The sequence below is a fragment of the Letharia lupina genome (genome assembly GCF_014066315.1).
Source record: "Letharia lupina isolate WasteWater1 chromosome Unknown contig_21, whole genome shotgun sequence".
NCBI classification, from domain to species: Eukaryota; Fungi; Ascomycota; class Lecanoromycetes; order Lecanorales; family Parmeliaceae; genus Letharia; species Letharia lupina.
The window spans coordinates 1-21204 of NW_023502990.1; the positions used below are offsets into that span (position 1 = coordinate 1).

Below are 21204 nucleotides of genomic sequence, written 5' to 3' on the forward strand. Positions count from 1 at the left end.
ATTATAAAGTAATAATACTAATAAGAATCTAGATATTTTAAAATATAGAACTTTTATATATAAATTTTTAATAAGAAAATATAAGAGAGCTAGCGAGCTAACTTAGTCGTTTTAATTAAAGAGTATAATAATCTAAAATTTATAATTAACTATATATATAAATTTAAGATTTTTTAAATTAGCTTTATCTTATTTTATTATATATATTAATAAAGAGTATAATTAACTTAATTAAGTAGCGAAATATCTTTAAATATAAAGATAAAATCTATAGAGCTTAATTATTACGTTAAATTTAAAATTAAATAATTCTAGTTTTAAAATAGATAAAAGATTCGACATTATGAATATAGGGTTAGAAGATTTAAGATAGTCTTATAGCTCCGTAGTATATCGTACGAAAGTCGGTTCTTGTTAATGTAGAGAGATATCTAGTGAATCCGATCTTTATTTTGTGTGTTTAGACAAGGTAGACACAACAAATCTCCATGTGCTCACTCCCATATCTAGCTTCACCCATCTTTCCTTCCAACACAGACAACCAACTCCCAGTCCACATACCACCCTTTCTTCGCATTCTCCGCTGCTTCTGCCAAGCGCTCTCTGTACCATTTCTTATCCTCCTGGTTCTTTATCAAGTCGCCGATAGCTGCCCACCCAATCAAGCAATCCTCGTTCCATGGCTTGCGGTAAACCGGGAGCGGAGCCTGTGTCACGTAATCGAGGACCTCTAGGCCGCATTGTTCGAACTGGGCCGGCAAAGAATTGATCCATCTGTTAGGATGTAGAGGGTCAGTTTGAATAATTAAGATATTACTATTCGAATGCCTAGACCTTCGACGCAGGCACAAACCCGGAGCTTGAAGAAGAAAGAGCAGTGACTGACCTGACTTTCGGGAATAACGACCTATGGTAGCATGTGATCTGCGTATGTGGATCATCGCTCTTCTCCGCCTTCTCTGGAAACTTGGACATCCAGTCCCTTTCAACCCACTGCAAACAACCACCCGGCTCTGATCAAAGTCAGCTTCAGATCTCCTGGCTGAATGCTTGATCCTTCCCTTAGCTCTAGGATCACAGCTATTCTACGAAGACCACATCGCTCGGGACTGTGTTAGACTCACTAAGCATTCCCTTCAAGTTATTCACTACAGCTTGCACGTTATCATCACTAGCTATCGTCATAAAAAATCTCAGATGTACCACGTCGTATTTCCCCTCAAGTTCCTTCGGCAGCGGCTTAAAGATGTCGAGTTTAGATAGCGACACGTTCGGCCCATACCATTCCTGGGGCGGGTATTGCTCGTCTGAAATATCATATCCATCGATGTGAGCTTGTGGCAGCTCGCGGGTGAGCTCCCCGATCCAAATGCTAGCGGGCGGCATTTAGTAAGTGGAGCGAGAACAAACTGTGAGCACATAGCCGCAAGAGAATCTACATACCCTGTGCCGGTGCCAACATCCGCAATGCGCAGTTGTTCTTGGTTCTTTATGGCGCTTGGTAGCTTGATCGATGGGTGGAGCAAGAAGCCGAATTGGGCATGGATGAGGAGGTGGAGCATTGCAAGTCTGTAGAGCGATTAGTGATTCAGAGTGGCATTGTTTCTGTGTAGGTACCTTGCGGAGGCGTAGTAGTTGCGCCCCAGCATATACGGATCTTCACTTGAGGTATTGGAGTTAGACATTGTGCAGTTGAGTGGAACGAAGCCTGTTTGGCTGTCGGAGTGAATGTGATATCAGGATTTCAAAGGTAGTCGGGCTCATGAGAAGTGAATACGACATAGGTACCTAGCATAAGGGACCGGAACTCAAGCCCGGGTGCAGGGATGTGCACGACATCATCATGCAGAAATCCTCGCTCCTCTGAAAACCCTACATGCAAGATGTCATCATCCTCGGGATGGAGTTCTCTCAATTCATTCCCACGGATGTGCTTGACTGACCAGATTCCGAATGAAAACAAAACAACGCAAAAAGCTTGTCTTCTATATTCGGAACGCCTATTATATAACTCTAGGCTCTTCTATACTCCCCGCACTCGTCATGACTCTCAGCCCTCCCTCGTTAGACGACAAGCTCTGAAAGGACCATCTCCTTATCTCCGCCCCTTTCCACATCAACAAGGCAACCCCCCCGTACGCAAAAATCGAAAGAATCGCAGCCATCCCAAGACACCAGCCCGTTCCAACTTTACTTATCCACGCAGGCACGAAAAAAGGAAGCGTCAAACTAAACGCCAGCCTATACACCCCCATGATAGCAGCGGACTCTGACGCATGTCCTTTGAAGCATTCAATGATATAATTGACTGTGACGGGTATTATGGCGTTCGTCGCAAATCCACCCAAGAAGTTGGCGAGCGCAAGAACCATGTAGTGCAGGTGATATTGCAAGGAGGCGCCATACAGGCCAAGAGCGATGGGTAGGACAACAAGACCCGGTAGCCAGAGTGTGTGGAGTCTGTATTCGGGCTGCCAGATGCCGCCCTTACGGTGGCAGATCCAGAGAGGGATGCGGTCGTTCGCGAAATGCCCATAGAGTTGGGCTATGATGACGCCGAACCAGAGGCAGAAGATGACTTTTTAAATATCAGTGAATATTCACGATTGGAGAATCGATGAGATGGGACTTGCACTCTGCATTCTGCACGGGTGTGAAAGCGTAGCCGCCCATTACGACGGAGTCTTGTAGGAAGACTGTTAAGATGATGTTGAAGAATGCGGCGAAGCCAAAGTCGACGAGGGTCAAGGCGCCGCAGAGAATGGTGACGGGGCAGATGCCAATAAGGAAAGAGTTGCAGAAGATCTGGAACTGAATGGGCCTGTTAGTCCCTTGATCATCCGAATTTGAAAGATAGATTAGTGTTCCCTGGTGCTTTGCGGCAGGACCTTCTCCGAAACATGGATACGAGTATGTTTGAAGGACTGACTTACAGTTTCGGCCATCGATATGGATGGAATCATGCGAGGTCCACAGAAGAATGTCGCTACCCTGTTCGCAAAGAAATTTTCTGGCCATCTGCCACGGTATTCCCCGCCCTCCGGTGTGCGATCATAATATGTGTCCTCCAGCAGTGCGAGAGTGAGGATGATAATGATGCCTTCAAGACCATTACTCCACCAGAACTGTACGGTCCAGCTTGTAGAGCCAACAATAAACCCACTCAGGGTTGGACCCACGACGACACCGGCAAGAAAGGAGAGATTCAGCACAGTGAAGGCCTTTCCCCGCTGGTGTAGGAAGAAGATATCCACGATAGTGTCAGCACCAAGCGTTGGGGCGGTTCCACCAAAGAGACCTCCGAAGAGCCGCGCTGCGACGAAGGCTCCGTATTGATTCGAGCCGGTCATAGTGGCGGACCATATTCCCGTGACTAAAAGGCCGACCAGGGACCAAAAGAAGATGAATGTTCGTCCATAACGGCGCGCAAGGGGTACCGCGAAGAGGGGTCCGATGGCTATGCCTGCAGTGGCCGCGACTACCTAATCCGTATCAGCATGAACAATGCTACGAGCTTAGGACGGATGTCTTCCTACGGAATATGAAAGAACAATTGGATCTCGCTTGTTGTAGACTTTGGCTTGAACGAAGTACCCAAGAGCATTTCCTAGGCCGGAAGCTGTAGTGACGAAGGATCCGAAACACCAGATGAAAAGTGTAGTAGCCTTTTTCAATGAAGACCAATTCTGCGAAGAATGGGTGATCAGTAGGCTTGTATAGCAGGCGGCGTTTGAGTGAGAGGTTTTACGACATACTAGAGGATCTTTGAGATCATCCGAGGGTTGTGGTATCAGAGTAAAACCCGCCGACGACAGCTTTGCTGGCACTCGGGCCGAGTCGTCGCTCTCATCCTTTTGCCCAGGCTTTCTGTACGAGTCTGTGAGCTCCATGGGTACGATAGCCCACTACGCGATTCTTCATGAACTCGAAGAGTGGAAATAATTGACTTTTCAATGCAGCAGGTCTGATCTTTGATAGGTCGTGGCGGTATGAAGCAAGTGATGTTGAGGTGAAGATTGAGAGAATTAGTCGTCCAGTACAAACTCCAATTACACAGAGCAAGAGCATTTTGCCGCACAGCTATGACCCTCCGACTTGGAGAGTGGAAGGTGGAAGCGGTGAATCCTAGGTCTGCTCCGGCCCCCTGGCGCTGAAGGTCTTTGGCCCGCGTCTAGGGTGGACGTTGAATACATTCTTCTGCATCAGTGATGGGTGCGGATGATCCCATGGCCGATGAGTTTTCGTAAAGGATACCGAGACGGCTTAAACATGGAGCTCTGCATTCTCTGACAAATCATTCGAGTTTGACAGTGCTGCACTGCGCTCAGAAGAATCTATCAAATCGGGTCGGTTGCGTGATTGGCCTGGGGAAGACGGAAAAGGTTTATCACTAAGGTATTAGCGTGTGCAGAAAACGTTGGAATACTTGGCACTGAGATTATCACACACACACCACCAAAAGTAGTACTGAATAGATGAATCTTCTCCCATATCGCATTCTACCACCTTCCTCATCATATTTAAAGCTCCTATATATCTCGCTTAGTCGATCCTTAGTATTTTACCTTAGTATTTCGAAATACCTCTCAACCGACGCAGTTAGGAGTCTCTCCCTTACTATCGATAATATAAATATATAGATAATTAAGTATCTAAAAGTAATAAAGAATCTTATATTTACTATATATCGTGTTACTATATAATTAGAGGTTTCTAATACTTTAGCCAGAGACTTTAAAGTAGACTTAAAGATATTTAAGTCTTAATAGCGATAGATGAAGACTTTAATAACTCTAAGATAATAGTAGCAGCAATAATAAATATAGTTTAATCTTCAAAATCTATCTAAATATCGCACTCATTAAGAGCCCTATTTAACTTCTTTATATTCGCTTTAAAGATATAGCCTTTTATAGTACTATACTTAATCGTTATAAAAGGTATTTCGAAATAATAGAAATTAACTAAGCGAGATATATAGAAGCTTTAAATATAATAAGGAAGGTAATAGAATACGATATGAGAGAAGATTTATCTATTTAGTACTACTTTTGGTGGTGTGTGTGTGATAATCTCAGTGCCAAGTATTCCAACGTTTTCTGCACACGCTAATAAGGCGGCAGCCGGCAGGCGCGCTGGTGCCCGTTCAAGGTCCCGCCAACCCAAAGCCCCGGGCCCCAGGCTTCACAGAAGTCAGTGGTTTTGATTTTGCACGGGCGGCCGTACAGGTGACCTTTACAGAGCAGCCAGGAAAACCTATTCTGCATTTTCCAAGCAGCTCAGTTGACCCATGTGAGTTGAATTAGGAAAAACGCGATCATGACGGGAGTGATGACATCAAGACCTCCGACGATGGGTAGATGCATGAGCTAAGCAGCACTCTCTCTCATCATGCACTCGTATCCTTGTAGTTACTCTCTAGTCACTCGTTGCCGTCCCTGTGGCTTGCACCTAACCGCTTCACTAAGTTCTCCTTTAGTAGACTAGGCACAGATCACCGGGGTGCCAGAAGGTCTGAGGCATTTCTCTCTTAGAATGGTTTTGCATTCTTGATCCTTCTTTCTCGCTCAATTGTACGGCCGGCATCTATCTGCTTGGCACGTATGCATCTAACAATCGAGGCTGGATGTTGAACCCTTGGGGAGGGTATGATTGGTGGGTGTATCCGCTCCGGACCGCTAAGATGACAGATCTCTCGGCCGTACGAGTATTGCTCTTTCTGCTCTGAGATCCGTGATACCATGCGGCTTCAATGGCGCGCCGATTTTTAGCTGAAGTATGGTAAATGGTAGTAGCTCCGGCGATATATTCCAAATAACTCTCCGACGATGGCCTTGGAAGGACGAATTCGTGAAAGTCTGTTGTCAATCAAGTTTCAAGTTTTAACAGACACACTGGGGTGTTGCCAGTTGGCTTCTCCGGCAATTGAAATTTGCATTCAGAGGTCTATCTTAGGCTGTATATCAGTACCCTAAGAGGTCTGTATTAGTATCCTAAGAGGTCACCCTCCTCTACTTTGCCAGCTTTCCTTCCTATCCCCAAACAAGGAAGCGAATCAAAGAACCCTAACAAAGACCTGCAACAACATGAGCGGCATCCCTGGAGAAGGCTTCGACAACCGTCAGGTTCAAATAATTGCAGTCACAAGCACATGCTTGGTACTGTCCACCGTAGCGGTTGTACTCCGGCTCCTAGTCCGTTGGTCCTCGGCGGCGGTGTTGTGGTGGGATGACTGGGTAGCTGTTCTTGCTTTGGTTGGGCTCTTCGGGAACCCATCATTGGATTGGTCGCTTACTACTCCTGGTGTCTCAGGTGACTTCATGGCTCGTGAACATCTTCACAATAACCGGTAGGAGCCTTGATAGGCATTCTCAGGCTCTAATGCCAGACAAGGAACTTACAGGATTATTCAGGGATCAGTTCTGGCTTGGGAAGACACAACTCTCAAGTGGATCCGAGTAAGATAACATCTTTTGGCGTGGTATGACCTTTACTCACTGGATTTCTCACCCTTATCCTGCGTGCTAACAAGCACTTTCCGCCAGAGCGTCTTCGTCCAACAAATAACATGGGCCCTCTCAACCGGCCTTATCATCCTCGCCATCCTCCTTTTCTACATCCGGATCTTCCCTACTACATGGATGCGCAAGGCCGTCTACGCCATAGGCGTTTGGGACATACTTTGGACCATCTCCACAGTCCTAGTCACCATACTCCAGTGCACCCCCATTGACTTTATGTGGAACCAGAACATACACGGCGGAAAATGCATCAATTCTGACGCCTTCTATTTCGCGTGCGGGCTGACCAGCGCAGCCACCACCGTCACCGTCCTGTTCCTACCACTACCGATAGTTTGGAAGTTGCAAGTCTCTAAATGGAGGAAAACAGGATTGGCGATTTCGTTTACTATTGGAGCCATGTATGTAGTCTTGCTAGGCGCCTTCCAATCTTTTCTAGCGCTGCTGCTAACGTGAGGTCTCTTCAAAACAGCGCTTGTATAGCAAGCATTGTCCGGCTGGTCGTCCTTCTCGATGTCGATTCCGAGGATCTCATGTGTAAGTCAATCTCTCAACAGCCTTTTACATAGACTCGGTGCCTATTTAATCCGTTGGTCATAGACACCAGTACCCTCGCTCAACTCTGGTCCTGCGTCGAAGTCAGCGCTGGCGTCATCAGCGTCTGCCTCCCATCCCTAACTACCCTCTTCCTCCTCCTTTTGGGAAAAAGGCCCAGCAACTCCACGCATCACATCATCTCCACTGACAGACACCGCGATGGAAAGATAGAGAATGCAGAATGCAGTCGTACACTGCATGCAACGGATGAGACTCTATGGCTGCAGAGCCTGGAATTGATGTGGGCAAGTCTTCTCAAATCGGAAGGGAGCGGATGATCGATCCTGGTTGCCCGTCGCGTTGATCAGGTGAGATATAGTAAGATGGGTTGGGTGCCTGGAGTAGAGCAGGCGAGAGTTGTCATGGTCGCTTCGACGTGGAATACTAAATGCCGGTCCTGAGGTCGTTGTTAGGCTCTAAGATGGCTTTCAACTTGCACGCTACCGATAATTTTAGAAACGACTAATTTACGCATCTAATTAGTGCTCAAAGAGATATCAGCAAGTCATCGTAAGGGTATACACAGCCCGACATCTACCCTCTTGTGGAGGAACACGATTAGGCGTTCACTTTCGGATTTTCGTGGCTTAGGCTAACGAATGAATGGAAGGGTTGCGAGGGGAGCTTGATCTCACTACATCGTGGTGTGGACATGGAACACATAGCTGATTTGAAACTCCTGGGTATTTCATTGGTAAGTGGTGCTGTAGTCAAAGCCTCTTTGAGACTTTGACGCCAAGCCATCGGCGACAACATCTCTGCTCAACTCATCTCGCCAGGCTCTTGCTGCATTTAACCCATGTGCTTACGACTCCTCGCAAAGTAAAGGACCGTAGCTGCTAGGCATGAGAAGTACGACTATTGTACCAAAATGATTGATGACATTAAGAAGCATGGAAAAATGGAGAGGAATTCCCGAAATGACTGTATTCTGTTTGTTCATGATTATTGCTCCCCAAGTGAATCAAGGAAACTGTACAAAAGAAAGGAAAGTCTTGCTATAGTCCCTGTCTACACCTTCTCTTCACCAGAGGCCGAGGCCCTCGCCTCTACGGACATAACCCTTCTGGAATTTGGGGTTAGAGCGCTTAGCAAAGACTTGATATCCTCCCACACATTTCGTACCATCAGCCACAGGGATCCATGTGACGGTGAGTTGAGGCGTACACTCGCCAATTTGCTTTCCATCAGGCGAGCAGACGGACTGGCCAGCTGTGGAGCATGTGCCGGTGGACGACGTGGAGGGCGTTGTTGAGCTCGACGAAGAGTTCGTTATTGCCGAAGGCGCAGAGCTAGGTGCTGCGGCAGCCACGGAAGGAGCTGCGGCGACCACTGGAGAGGCAGAAACTGAAGGAGCAGCAGCCATTGAAGTGGCGGCAGGTGCAGGAGCGTCAGAAGTGGCCATCGAAGGAGCAGCCGAAGCAGCACTGGAGGACCCAGGAGATGCTGGAGCAGATGACCCAGACCCAGATAACCCAGACCCAGATGACCCAGACCCAGATGACCCAGATGAAGACGATCCAGCGGCAGCTGTACTTGAATTCGATGAGGATGAACCACCACCAGCCACAACGTTACATTTAGCGCCTGTTGGGGCAGTGAGTGCGCTGGTTCCATCCTTTTCGACGGAAGCTCCTGGGTCTGGAAATAACACATCGGCTGAGTCCACAGTCTCGCAGTCGGTTGTTGGTATGTTAGCCTTGAACATGCCTGGGAAAGATGGCGTCGTGCGTTCATAGAGCTCGGGAATGCCGAGAGTTTCATTAAGAGTGGCTGCTCTCTTCTTCGATCCTCCGCTGACTTTGATCGACGCGCAGTTCATGTACATCTCCCGGTTGCCTATTTTGTTGAACCAGGTCCAGGCTAAAGTGTATGATCCCGGAGTGATGCCTTGAGGGATGGTGTAGGTGTAATTGCTGCCTCCACTTTGGCCGGCGGCGTCGTTGCCAGAGACGCCTTTGGCAGGGCAGCCCCCCTCAATGGAGTGAATAACCATCCAGCTGGAACTCTTTGTTGCTGGCATATCCGTGGTGAGAGAGATTTGGCATGAGCCTCCACCATGTACTGCAGATCCGATGAACCAGAGTGGCTGTGGTGCACCAATGGCCATCTCCGTGACAATCGCGCCTGCGTTGCTTGTAGCTTTGCAAGGGAAGTTAGAGCCATCTGCTACGAGAGGGCTGTTGTCTGGACTGCCGTATGGTGGTGGCGACCCAAGGATCATATGGGCGCTCGTTGTGGCAGCAAACAGGGCGGACGAGAAGGAGAGAATGGACATGATTGAAGACATGTTGTTGTTGAACCCAGCTTTTGTGCTTCGTTCCCGACGAAGAAGTGTAACTTTTGAAGCTGGAGTTTTGAGAGTTGTTGGTTTGCTTGGTGGGAGTGCTGTTGCAGTGGATGTGAAGTAATGAAAAAGAGGAAGAAGACTTGTGAAGGAATATTTAAAGGCGACCAGCGCAGTAAGGAACAATTGAAATTCGCGAAGTACAATGAAATACTGTACAATGTGTTATTGTGGTATTTGAGAGAGAACAATGGGGAGATCACTACAATCTTAAAGAACAATGGAGAACAATGGTGCTACTCAACTACGAGGCAAGACGTTTGCAGTGAATGTAAGGGGCAAAAGGAAACAAAGGTACAACATAGCGAAGCAAATTTGAGCCCTGACCTTGGGGTAGAATACGGCCTGCATGAAACAACCCAATCTAGATTTGCAGAACGTTCGCAGAATGTAGCCGTGTCTTGTCCAATCCTTGGGCGTAGAATACCCCATCTGGCGATGAATGGTTGTTTGATATTAGTGAGCAGAGCGGGCAAGAAGTAGTAGCAGGGACTCGGATAAGATAATGAGCAGTAAATAAAGTTCCATTGCACGAGAATCAATATCCGAGGGAGAAGTCTGAAAGCATCACACGCGTAGTGTTTCAGGTTCGGCGGCGGTTAGGAATTACTTGGCGCTTCGATAGGCCACAAACAACCAGAACTTGTCTCGCTGATAATGGAGAAAAATGTGTCACAAGCTGTGCCTGCATATCGCAGTTTTAATTTACCGTGAATGAACGAAGAAGACGAGGCTGAAGGAAACGCGGGTTGGTGAAAGAATGGATCCTTCTCTGCCAAGTGATCTCGGGATAATCTCGGAATGACGACATATACGAGTAAAGATATCTGATACTCTAAGCCTTTTAGAGCTTAGCGTGGAGGCTCGATCCGAATCCTTGGAATTGATTATGGCTCGGAGAGAAACACGCCGAGTACACAGTGTTCAACATGCTATACATACGAGCGATGTATCTCAATTCAAGCACATACGAGAAGTTTCTCCCGATAGCCATTCATGCTCCGGAGTCATGTGATGCCAGACAGCCTCTCAGCTATGCTGTTCACTGATCGCCGGATCCGGCTCGGATTGTGACATCTACCCGCTGCTCGTAATCCGCGAAGACAAGTGCATAGCGGAGATCATTTTACTGTTGTCTGGGCATCGTACCGCCAAAGATGTTGAAATCCTATGTTTGCGGAGTAGACCGTTTTCGAAAGCGTTCCATCAACGAAAGGAGAGGTGAAAGAACACAGACTGGTACGAGTAACAGAGCGTCGAATCGTTGAACTCTAGCGGTCTAGTATCAACGGATACGAAGACTGCTTTGACGCAGCCTCTGACCCACTCCTAGTACCAGCCCAAGCCAACGACTGCCTTCACGCTGCGATACAAATCCTCTAGACAGTGTCACTTACTCGGCCCATTACTTTTGCAAGGAGACGAACTGGGGGTTCTTCCAGCTGCCAGAGGTCTTTCGTTATGGCACCTCCATGATCTCTGTGGACGTAGTTCAGGACTCAGACGAAGACAAATTTACACTCTGGACAGTACACAAGGCTTCCTTGGATCTTTCCATGAAATGTGTACGAGGGTTCTCTCATGTTGGTGGGAAGTTTTTGGTTGGGCCAGAGAAGCTTGTCTATTACTGGTCTTCGGGACAACTTCAAAAAGCAGCATCTATAGACGGGGAACTGGTCCAAGCAGCACCAAACATGGCCAATAACGTCACTCTAGAAGTTGCGTGAAAGGTATCTAAAATCGCCAGATGGTGAAAGTTGTTGAGCCAACTCTTTAAACCCTTTGTTCTCCGCATGCTTATTTCAGAGAGTCGGTGTCTTTGATGGTCATCGAACAATCACCTGACATTGTTGCGCTTACGGTCTTTGTCCGGAGTCTTTCGTTGGTTTGGATTTGCCATTGTGTTAAGCCCCAGTCACTTTGTGCTACCTCATTTCTGTAGGACTAATTATGTCATGACAACTTAATCAAAGGGATTGGATTACTCCCTCCTCTTTCATACTCCCAAACTCTCCGAGCCCGGTATTTTCACATTTGCTCGACGGAAAATTAGTCTGTTCACATTCGACATGAAGATCTGTCCTGTCGCTCTGTTATTCGAGGACGAGTCAAGCAAGGCCGAAGACGAAAGTACAATGTGTCCCGTCAGCAGTGTCAACTATATAGTCAAGAAAATTGAGACTGAGGCCGACGATGACAGCCATACGTCTACTGTCAGCAAGACGTTGATGGAACAAACCTTAAAGGAGCAGACTGAAGAGACTAGGTTATACCTCGTTGAGATTGCAAGGGACGAGGATATAGACCAAGATGCTCGATCCTTCGCCCGGACAGTAGCCGAGATAGTGGAGTGGTGGCAGCAGTACGCCGAAGAGAAGAACCCAACCACTCACCAAATCGACTTTGGCGTAGGCCCGCCGCTCAATCTACTCATGGTCCTTGCCCTTGTACCAGAGAAATACCAAGGTTTCATTCGCATCGAAGACAAGCATCGATCGCCCTACGGTAACGGGGAGAACCTGAGCTGGTTACATGAACAGACCATGGACGTTCTTATAGGGCTCGGGAAGGACCCATTTCCAGCGTCTATACTTTTCGGGCAAGGCTTAGCCTCCATGGTCCGGGACGACGTGGATGAAGGTTGGCGAGTCTTCACCGGACGGTCTTGGCTTGAGGACCAGATTCACCTATGGTCGAACGACGAGCTTGAACCTAACCTATACCAGTTCCCACCTGAGACAAAAAAGATTGTCTTTTGCTTCAACCCCACCGAAATCCACTGGACAGTCGTTGAGGTGAACTTAGCCAACGACGTATGGACCTATACTCTTTACAACTCCTTTTTCCAGGGCGAGAAAGGACCAACGTGGCGAGCGTGCCAAAAACAGTTCCCGCTTCTCGAGCAGCTGATATGCCATGCCTCGGGGTTTCCAGAGCCAGACACTCGCGAGATTGTTGCAGCAACATCAGCGCAGCAGGACAACACGTACGATTGTGGACCCATCGCGATATACAACGCTTTAGAGCTCCTGGAAGGTCGCAGGCCCAGGACTGAGGTGGATGCAGAAGAGCTCCGCTTGAGGTATCTTATGCGCATCCTCAATGGTCTCTATTTGTTAGATGAGAGGTTAGAAACGCCAGAGTTCAGAGCTTGTATGCGAGAGATATGCTTAGAGTATCCGTCATAGGTTTCGTTTTTATTTAGATACTGAACTCAGGAGACAGAAACACCGCAATGGTTGTAGATCCAAAGATGCAAAAGACAAAAAAGACTCTCTCTTCATTCCTTAGTATATACCTTTCTGTAAACCTTCGCTCGGGAGTTCTCTTGAAACTACCTGTATTGAACCAGATTCATAGTATCCCCATTTCTACGTATTGCGTGCTGACTTCAAAGTCGTTATCAGAAATGAACCCTATAGGATTACCATGCGTTTGCTCGACATCTATGGTATAGCAATCGTGGGCTTACAGATGTTCCTTACCGTGGCTGTGTCAAAGCATGTCCCACTCCCTCAGAATCCTCTCAGCCGCCTTCCAATGATGACTCGCCTCTAAGCCAAGCGTTGCTATCCGGAACAACTCCCTGCTAAGTCGAAAGTGCTCGTCATACGCCAGACGCGAGTACTCAGGTCCAGCACATTCCTCGAAGAGAAGCTTGAGCTCTTGTTGCTCTGGTGTAAAGGCAAGTTATTGGCTCCTTCAACTTCATATGGCCAAGGCAGCGAGCCATCCTCGTCAACATGACCATCGACATTGTAGGCCCATAGCCACCCAGATGGCTCGCAGTTCACGAACTTTGGTGCAAAGACCGCCTCGTCCCGGGCAAAAATCCCTGTGACCTCAAGAGAATTGTCTGGTTGGAGTTTGACCATGATGTTGCGAGGGTGTAAGTCGACGTGGCACAGCAATTCTTCATGCAGAGCTTGGAGCATGGCATTCCAGAGCTTGACGTCTGGATCATGGTCACGTTGTCCGGCAACAGACCATACGCACCAACGAGTGAGTTAGGATTCGAACAACTCTACGGCAGAGCTTGAATGCGAACAAGTTTCTTGGCGTCCGGGCCTTCAAGAAGCTCACCATAACCATCCCTCTCCCGTAGCTCGAATGGAACGATCAGCAGCTTTTCTGTACCATCATTTTGTGCTTCAAGGACGCCGGCGACTGAACTCTCTAACGACAAAAGCTGTCTGATTACACCGCCCAACTTGCGAGCGACACTATGTCGCTGGCTATAGCTGAGATCATTTCATACCAAATTGATATCAGTCCCGGCAATGCGGTGCTGTAGTAGTATGGTTTCTTCAGTGAGTTGTCACTGCTGAAGTCCTTCGCCGCAACCTGGGCCGCAGGTATTGACGTCCTCTCGCGCACATAGTTCAAAGTGGCCACTTCCCGGTCAGGTCTGGCTGTCTTCTCTCGTGGTACTCGAAGGATCAGCCTGCGACTGTCCACGCTGTATGATGAGGGTAATATTCTACCCGTGATGCGGTTGTAATCGCCCCCCGGGAGCCGCTCTATCAGTGGGGTTTGTAGCGAGGGGACAAGAGAGCCGCAGAAACTATTCGTGCGCAATCGGGCGGCAGCTTTACTCTTCAGGATACGAAGCTTGATGGATTTCTTTGGAGGCCATAGCTTTTGGCAGAGTCTACCGACAAACTCACTGAACACATCGTAAGGCTCCCGATCACATTTAATAGTTGAGGTGTGTGAACCTCCAGAGGAGGAGGTGGTAGAAGAGTTTGATCCAACAAATGCTTGTTGGACGAGGTGGGCGAGCTGGGAATCTCCCCGCGCATCTCCGCCTTCTGCGCTGCCGGAGACGGTGGGCTTGTCAGAGCAAAACCTTCTGTTTTCCTATGGTCGGAGCCCATGATTTTGAATGTTCGAGGAAAGCGGCTGTGATTTGAGCCTCATTCAACGTGAAGATATATGCGCAGAAAAGTAGCTGGCGAAATTTCTACGGAGATGGAGGGTTAATAACACTACGGACTTACCACAAAAAAAGAAGGAAAAGCGTGTTCTATTGTTATGATTCGGCCAGATACACCAAATCAAATATTTTTGTTCTTCTTGTTTGAGCTCGTCAATCATCAAGAAATGACGCATGCACAAGTAGATATGTAGATATATGATTGGGCATATGCAACACTGGGGCAGCTAAGACCTTTCTGGACATGCAAATAGCCCAGAAAGACCCCCCGGCGCTAGAAAAACTCCCATGTCTAAGCGACATGCCCTGGAGTGAAAAATGAAGCTATATAGGTGTGGGTGGGAGGGAGAACAATAATATGGCTCTGAAAGAGAACAATCCGAATGAAGAGCCCACTACTGGTGCAGTGGCCATACAAATAGTACTCGCCATGGCCACCTGTCTCCCTACTATCGCATATCGCATATTGATGGACGGTCGATCAAACAGCCACCAACGCTATGGCCTCATAATGGACCCACTAACCCACAGTCCCACTGTTGCGACCCTGTCTACACTCTGCACTTGGTTCTTTGAAATCTTAAGCTTGGTCTGAAAGTACTCACTCTCCTCAAGGCAAAGGTGTCAGAAACACGTTTTTCAGCCTCTCAACGGTCAATGCCGCCTTCCTTGCGATTCTATCAAGGAAGTGTTATAGGCTTTCTTTTTGTATCAGTTGATTGAGTGACGGTTGACCCTACAACACCTATGCCACTATCTTGGGTTTCTCATAAATATTCTTTCGTGCTTCCATCTGCAACAGCAGTCCTCGTTGAGCCTTTACTACTACCACCATTACCGTCACGATTGATCCTCTTAAGGTATGGGTTCCCACTGCACAGCAAACGAAAGGCGACAAATACAATGACCAAACCTGATCATTGCCCGAAGAGATCGCAGGGCGGCTGCCGCATGGTCGAGGTTATCTGCACCAAGCATCAGATTCATGTAAAACCGTCTTTGTGGGGGAAGACATGTAGTAAGAACCATCTCAAAACCGAGGGCTGCCCTAAATGTGGAAGCTAGGGAGTCTACTCGCCCTAAAAAGCAGTCCATATCACGGTATATCTTCGATCACACTGGTAGAGGCGTGGTAGGGGTTTTGAATATGTATTTATATTCTCGTTCATATTGTATCCAAAGCTTTAGCAAGCTTCTTCGGCAGACGCATCGTTTTAGTCGCAGCATCTCAGGTGAATTACGGACCACCTTGCGTTGAAAATAACTTTAAAAAAAAAAAAAAAAAAAAAAAAAAAAAAAAAAAAAAAAAAAAAAAAAAAAAAAAAAAAAAAAAAAAAAAAAAAAAAAAAAAAAAAAAAAAAAAAAAAAAAAAAAAAAGGGAAAAAAAAAAAAAAAAAAAAAAAAAAAAAAAAAAAAAAAAAAAAAAAAAAAAAAAAAAAAAAAAAAAAAAAAAAAAAAAAAAAAAAAAAAAAAAAAAAAAAAAAAAAAAAAAAAAAAAAAAAAAAAAAAAAAAAAAAAAAAAAAAAAAAAAAAAAAAAAAAAAAAAAAAAAAAAAAAAAAAAAAAAAAAAAAAAAAAAAAAAAAAAAAATAACTTCCTATCCACTTTCTAGAATTATTGTGCACAATTTGACATCCTTAAGGTCCTATTTGTGAACGTTTTGGTTCTCTACTTTAAACTTATCGAACGAGGCACACACACTGTTTTGCGCCTCTTGTATCCTCCAGTCGCCATCTCAAACCTAATGACTCCATACGTGACCTCGAAGAATGCAACATCGTAGCTTTCAGACTCCAGCTGAAGGCGTGTATGGTCCGAATGCTTGAAATGGATCCCTTTTAAAGGGACCATGAAAAGCTCTGTATACTGGTACGCTGACCCAGATATAAATACACACGTACTTGAGGACGTGTATATGCCTCGTTATTCAAGTGCAACACTAGGGGTCGACTTGCGATTTCCAAGCCACGTCCTCAAAGAAGCACGCCGCTTCGCCCTCGCCAACTGCGAACCTGGAGTAGTCGGGCTGGACTTTACATCTGGCGTCATCTCGATGACGCCGACGTTGAGATCCTTCTGACTAATCTCTGCAGCTTTTGCAAAATCTCCAAAGCGCAGTTCCACGACCCAACCCGGCTTAATGACCGCGCCCCATATTTCTGGCAAAATGATTTCACCCGTAGGACTCAGAATGTCATAATTTCCCCGTAAGATCCTAGAGTTCATGGATTCGACGTGGAAAAAAATGTGTCTTATCAGGTTCTCCATATTCTGAGGATGGATTACTAGGTCAGCCTTGAGCCTGTACTATTTTACCATAGGGAGTCTCACCTGCCAAGATCTGCACGTGTCAATTGGAAAAACGAACTTCCTCCCCAGGCAATCTTTCAGTATCACGGGCTCAGCCTCTTGACCAGTGGTAATTGACTGCTGATACTGGGCTTGCTGCTCGCTTTCCTGGCAGGATTGCGTATCTAGTGTACCATGTTGCAAAGGCGGACGCTTCATCATCTCAAGCATCTTATTCTCGAATAACCTGAAAGCACTGTCCATGGACACGCTTGCCTCATTTCCTGCAACTGTTTCTTGAGATTTTGCGTCTGCCGGCTGGCCTGCATATTTATTTGCACCGGACGGAGATCCGCTAGGAGAGACGGCGCTACAAGAGAGACACCGGCCTGAGTGACTAGAAAGGTATGGCGGTGCAGGAGTAGATGGTTCTTTTGGACTTTGTAGTCCTTGGTCACTTGGTGAGCGAAGTGCGCCTTCGGCTTTCGTTTCTCGACCACCCTCTGTGTTTTGGGAAGCAAGTGGCAGCGAACTTGGTAGCTTCTTGCCATTCCGACGCCGCCCTGCGGGTAAGGTAGATGAAGTTCTAGATCTTCCCTCCAACGAAATGTTTTGACTGTCATCAAGCTCATTTGCGGAGCCACTGTTCTCCAAAAGATCCGATATTGGTCTTCTGGAATTGTGATGTAGACTCGGCGGTCTCTCGTAAGGACCAGGGGTGCTCGCCTCATGGATATGCTGAGGGGCTTTGCTCCGACGAAGTGGAAGCGAAGTCTCAGGAGACAAGGACGAGCCATCATCCTCAGAAAAGTATCTTGGGTCGACATACGTCCAATGGCGCATGAGCGTGTCTATAGTCTCCTCAGCCTTTGCCTTAAGAAGTGTGGACCTGCTCATTCTCTGTGCGGACTTGAAGTTCTCATCAGCTGTCTCGTGAGGTATGACGTTCAAGATCAACCGGGAAGTTGCTTGCTCCTTCATCGGTCTAGATCTGGACCTTGACCTTCGCGTTGTCTGAGATGAGGTAGATCGGCCGATACTTTCTGCATCCGAGTCTATAGACATATCTAGATCACTCCGGTTCTCCCGAGGGGAGGATGGGAACATAGACCTGTCGCCATTCGGTGTGCTTGGGCTTGTCCGTGTATTGTTGATGTCTGGATATTGGGAGCGTCGGGGATCCTCATTGCTTCCGGGCGTGGGGTTCCAGAACGCCACGACAAACTTCCTCTCAGGTGATTGGCCACGCGTGTGGATAGATTCCGAAAGCGGAAATATGTCAGCAAAAGCAAGTGGTGGCTCGTTTTCAATCGATTCCAAGTCTGTTTGGGATGTCTGGTCCTCAAAGTGCTTCAATCTCTCAACCGCATGACGATTGTCGATCACGAGGCAAACAAGGCCTCGCCGCTCTTTGCGAACGTACCAATGTCCGATATGCTTCACTCCTCTTACATGAGATCAGCTGGTTTCATCAAATGTATGATGCTGTGAGCTCACGGATATTCTTCTATGCCCTTCGTACTCTTCGCAAGTTGTACGACGTGGAGAAGAACATTCAATGTCGATTTCAGAGACTCGAGACTACTGCGCAATGGCTTCACTCGCTCTCTCTTGAAGTACCAAGCCAACTTCTCACGAAACTTCCTCCCTTTCAGACCCAGGTCGGCTCCAGTATGTTTCTGGATATCCTTGAAGATACCGGCACATCTAAGCACAATTGACTGTGCAGCTTCCCGCAACCGCGGCTTAAAATTCAATCCATCATCACGGAGGACGCCATCGAGCTCTTCGAGAACCATTGCCAGTAGTGAAACATTGTTTGCGACATCTTGAATCTCCTGGCGGCTCACTCTTACCGTCGTGTAGAGATCGTAAAGAGACTTAGACAACTGCACTCCTGCGGTGGCTACTCCAGCAACAGCAGAAAGGCCGTCCATCGAGGTTAGCGAACTCAATCACACAGCGAGACCTAGCTGCCATCAGCTTTCCATCCTGCCAGTGGGTGTAGAAGGAAGTACTCGTTTCGGACGCCAGAAAGTTAGGAGGACCGTTAGTGGCTCTGAAAATGCGGGCTTACAGGGGTTTGTGGCAGTGCAACACGGCACAGCACACAAGGCTAAAGGATGCTACCTTAGGCGAGGCTGAGCAGCGAAGAATGTTGCGAACCAAGCTAATTAGGATCCGCGTGCGTGAATTCGCCTTCCGGACAACCATTTTCATTCAGGTGAGAGAGGACGTTGTCCTGCCCCGACTGGAGGGTCGAGCATGGGTCCAGAAAGGAGGACGTATCTGCGCTGGACTTCATTCGCGCTCGGTAGCCCTCAGCTCCATTGACATAAGATTGCATCCGAAGCTTCACAAGAACATGGCTCTCGGCTGATCCTACTCATAAACGCGCATCGATCCCTCGCGGTGACCCTAGGTTCATTTCGTCGGTCGTTGTGCTACAGATACATGTCCTAAAGACTGATGAAAGTGTATCTCAGCATCGAACAATACATAATACTGGAAGATTCACGAGCGCATCCACTACATTCTTGCATAAGAATCCATCTCATGTACGAACGGAGGTAGCAAAGAAACATTCGGGAAATGACGATCAACACACAAAAACATCGCTAGTCCGGTTTATAACGGGTATAGAACACGAGCAGGGTCTTCCAAAATCTGCTCGGCGGTAAAGTTCGGGTTCGTTCCCGTAACTTCTTCTCGTCTTTCCCGTCTCCGCAAATTTAGAGGGGGGGAGGGGGATATATTTTTTTTTTTGAATTTAGAATAGGTGGGTATATTTTGTTGTCTTCGATTTTTCTCTCCAGTCCCGATCCTTGCCGTGGTTCCCCGCCACTAGCGAAGATAGAAATAGCCCGATTGTGACCAAGTAAAGAAAACGGGCTTTTCAGTCTTTACTGTATGATTGCATTTTAAGCCTTCAAGTAACGAGGACATGAAATGTACCAAGACTGTGAGGGTCGGGCAAGAACGCGAACACACGTTCGGCCAAGGGAGAGACTTATCAAAGTCTTGATCGCATTAGTTAAACAGAAGCCTGGGGTCCTTTTCTCCGGTCGAGGGTCTCTGCGATGATGTGGGAGGGTAGCATGCCGAGGCACGCATCTAGAAAGTGCGCAATGTGGCCATGCGACTGGTGATGATTGGCTGCGCATTATTCCCCTCAAGGCGAAAACGTGGTTTCTATTTTATCTCAACATGCGCACAAGTGTGCGCCTTGCCGCAGCTGGACATGAGCGCACAAAGTAAGACGTGTTTCTGTTGTCACTTTATTGCACTCCCATGCCATGGCTTTGACGCACTTGCCCAAAGTCGCTTTAGTTGGGGCATGTGTTGCTTTCGGGCTGGTCTTGGACACTACCCTCCCGGAGACTATCTTCCCGGAGACGTTGACAAATGGAAGTTCGATGAGACACTTGAATCTGACGAGCAGGCCCGATAACATGGAATTCATCTGTAACGGGGGCGTATTTGGTCGGGGCTTGGCGCTCAACAGCTGCGGTGATGCGAACCGGCAAATGAGTTTCTATTCGCAGACACCACGTACATGGGGACTGCGGGGTACTGGGGCCTTCGATGTTGACCTGCCGCTGCGGTTCATAAGCGGTATAGCATTGAATTGGTGGACGGACGGACGTAGCCTTACTGATATCTTCCACAGCTGACGGCCTGTGTTACATTGAACCACAACTGATTGGCGGTGCGAAGCATGCTCGGGCAAGTGAGCAAGAAGCGGCTGCTGCTGCGTTCGTCATTATCACCAAATGCATATTGGGCCGAGCAATTCCACAAGGTGGGATTGCGAGAGCTATCGGCAAGTACTTCGAGGAAAGAGGGCCACATCAGGGCTGATGAGATGCAAGGGGGCGACAACAATCTCGCCATCGCTGTTTCTGCATACGAGCCAAAGGTACAATGCTACGGGACCATAGACCCGCCCAGCTTGCTGGATTCTTGCCAGAACATCGTCGACAAAATGGATGCCAGTACTACTCTCTTAAAGTTAACTACGAGCGGGGCCAATGATGCTGCGATCACTCTACCCTACACTCTCGAATCAGGTGGGTACGCCAGTAACCTAATGAGGCCGCCACGTGCTTCTGACATCCTAGTAGAGGACAAACGTTGCGTGATGATCATCACTACTATCGGCGGACAGGATACTTATACCTGGAGAAAATTCTGGGAAGTCGCCGTTGCACTGACTGGGATGTGTGCAAGGACTGACCGCAATGGCGTTCGGAACCACCTTGGTGAGTCTGACCGTTGCTGCCAAGTCACTCAGCAACGATCTAAGGGAATTTATAGGTGATAAAAAACGTCTGTCTTTAACCCTAGCCCAGCTTTAAACTACACACTGCCAATAGATGAGATCTATCCCGTTTCCCAACCTGAAAGAAGGGAGTGCCGGAAGCTCTCGAAGTGTCGTGGGAGGAAGATAGATATAACATTCGCTTTGGCAATACACTCCCTCCTCGGGCATGGTGCGGCAGCTTACTGAGACCT

General features: G+C 47.6%; 9 protein-coding genes across 9 annotated transcripts; 3 read left to right on the forward strand and 6 right to left on the reverse strand.

The window, feature by feature from the left end:
- Positions 1 to 512: 512 nt before the first annotated feature.
- On the reverse strand, positions 513 to 1685 carry HO133_005248 (uncharacterized protein; the record flags this gene model as incomplete). The annotated part of the gene is made up of 5 exons (XM_037296159.1): positions 513 to 774; positions 887 to 1013; positions 1125 to 1372; positions 1444 to 1569; positions 1618 to 1685. The coding sequence occupies 5 exons, from the start codon at positions 1683 to 1685 to the stop codon at positions 513 to 515; spliced, it is 831 nt and encodes a 276-aa protein (XP_037148141.1).
- A 904-nt stretch (positions 1686 to 2589) lies between these two features.
- On the reverse strand, positions 2590 to 3890 carry HO133_005249 (uncharacterized protein; the record flags this gene model as incomplete). Its single annotated transcript, XM_037296160.1, has 4 exons — positions 2590 to 2811; positions 2934 to 3482; positions 3537 to 3686; positions 3756 to 3890. The coding sequence occupies 4 exons, from the start codon at positions 3888 to 3890 to the stop codon at positions 2590 to 2592; spliced, it is 1056 nt and encodes a 351-aa protein (XP_037148142.1).
- Positions 3891 to 6381: 2491 nt separating this feature from the next.
- HO133_005250 (uncharacterized protein) lies at positions 6382 to 7396 on the forward strand (the record flags this gene model as incomplete). The annotated part of the gene is made up of 3 exons (XM_037296161.1): positions 6382 to 6458; positions 6979 to 7058; positions 7122 to 7396. The coding sequence occupies 3 exons, from the start codon at positions 6382 to 6384 to the stop codon at positions 7394 to 7396; spliced, it is 432 nt and encodes a 143-aa protein (XP_037148143.1).
- Positions 7397 to 8142: 746 nt separating this feature from the next.
- On the reverse strand, positions 8143 to 9396 carry HO133_005251 (uncharacterized protein; the record flags this gene model as incomplete). Its single annotated transcript, XM_037296162.1, has 1 exon — positions 8143 to 9396. The coding sequence occupies one exon, from the start codon at positions 9394 to 9396 to the stop codon at positions 8143 to 8145; it is 1254 nt and encodes a 417-aa protein (XP_037148144.1).
- A 1226-nt stretch (positions 9397 to 10622) lies between these two features.
- On the forward strand, positions 10623 to 12653 carry HO133_005252 (uncharacterized protein; the record flags this gene model as incomplete). The annotated part of the gene is made up of 4 exons (XM_037296163.1): positions 10623 to 10646; positions 10694 to 10704; positions 10799 to 11171; positions 11439 to 12653. 4 exons carry the CDS (start codon positions 10623 to 10625, stop codon positions 12651 to 12653), a joined length of 1623 nt encoding a protein of 540 aa, XP_037148145.1.
- A 166-nt stretch (positions 12654 to 12819) lies between these two features.
- HO133_005253 (uncharacterized protein) lies at positions 12820 to 13340 on the reverse strand (the record flags this gene model as incomplete). The annotated part of the gene is made up of 2 exons (XM_037296164.1): positions 12820 to 12911; positions 13079 to 13340. 2 exons carry the CDS (start codon positions 13338 to 13340, stop codon positions 12820 to 12822), a joined length of 354 nt encoding a protein of 117 aa, XP_037148146.1.
- A 149-nt stretch (positions 13341 to 13489) lies between these two features.
- On the reverse strand, positions 13490 to 14342 carry HO133_005254 (uncharacterized protein; the record flags this gene model as incomplete). Its single annotated transcript, XM_037296165.1, is given in 3 exon segments — positions 13490 to 13706; positions 13724 to 14148; positions 14184 to 14342. The coding sequence occupies 3 exon segments, from the start codon at positions 14340 to 14342 to the stop codon at positions 13490 to 13492; spliced, it is 801 nt and encodes a 266-aa protein (XP_037148147.1).
- Positions 14343 to 16323: 1981 nt separating this feature from the next.
- On the reverse strand, positions 16324 to 18626 carry HO133_005255 (uncharacterized protein; the record flags this gene model as incomplete). The annotated part of the gene is made up of 3 exons (XM_037296166.1): positions 16324 to 16671; positions 16732 to 18136; positions 18187 to 18626. The coding sequence occupies 3 exons, from the start codon at positions 18624 to 18626 to the stop codon at positions 16324 to 16326; spliced, it is 2193 nt and encodes a 730-aa protein (XP_037148148.1).
- Positions 18627 to 19985: 1359 nt separating this feature from the next.
- On the forward strand, positions 19986 to 20550 carry HO133_005256 (uncharacterized protein; the record flags this gene model as incomplete). The annotated part of the gene is made up of 2 exons (XM_037296167.1): positions 19986 to 20334; positions 20360 to 20550. The coding sequence occupies 2 exons, from the start codon at positions 19986 to 19988 to the stop codon at positions 20548 to 20550; spliced, it is 540 nt and encodes a 179-aa protein (XP_037148149.1).
- Between the last annotated feature and the right edge of the window lie 654 nt (positions 20551 to 21204).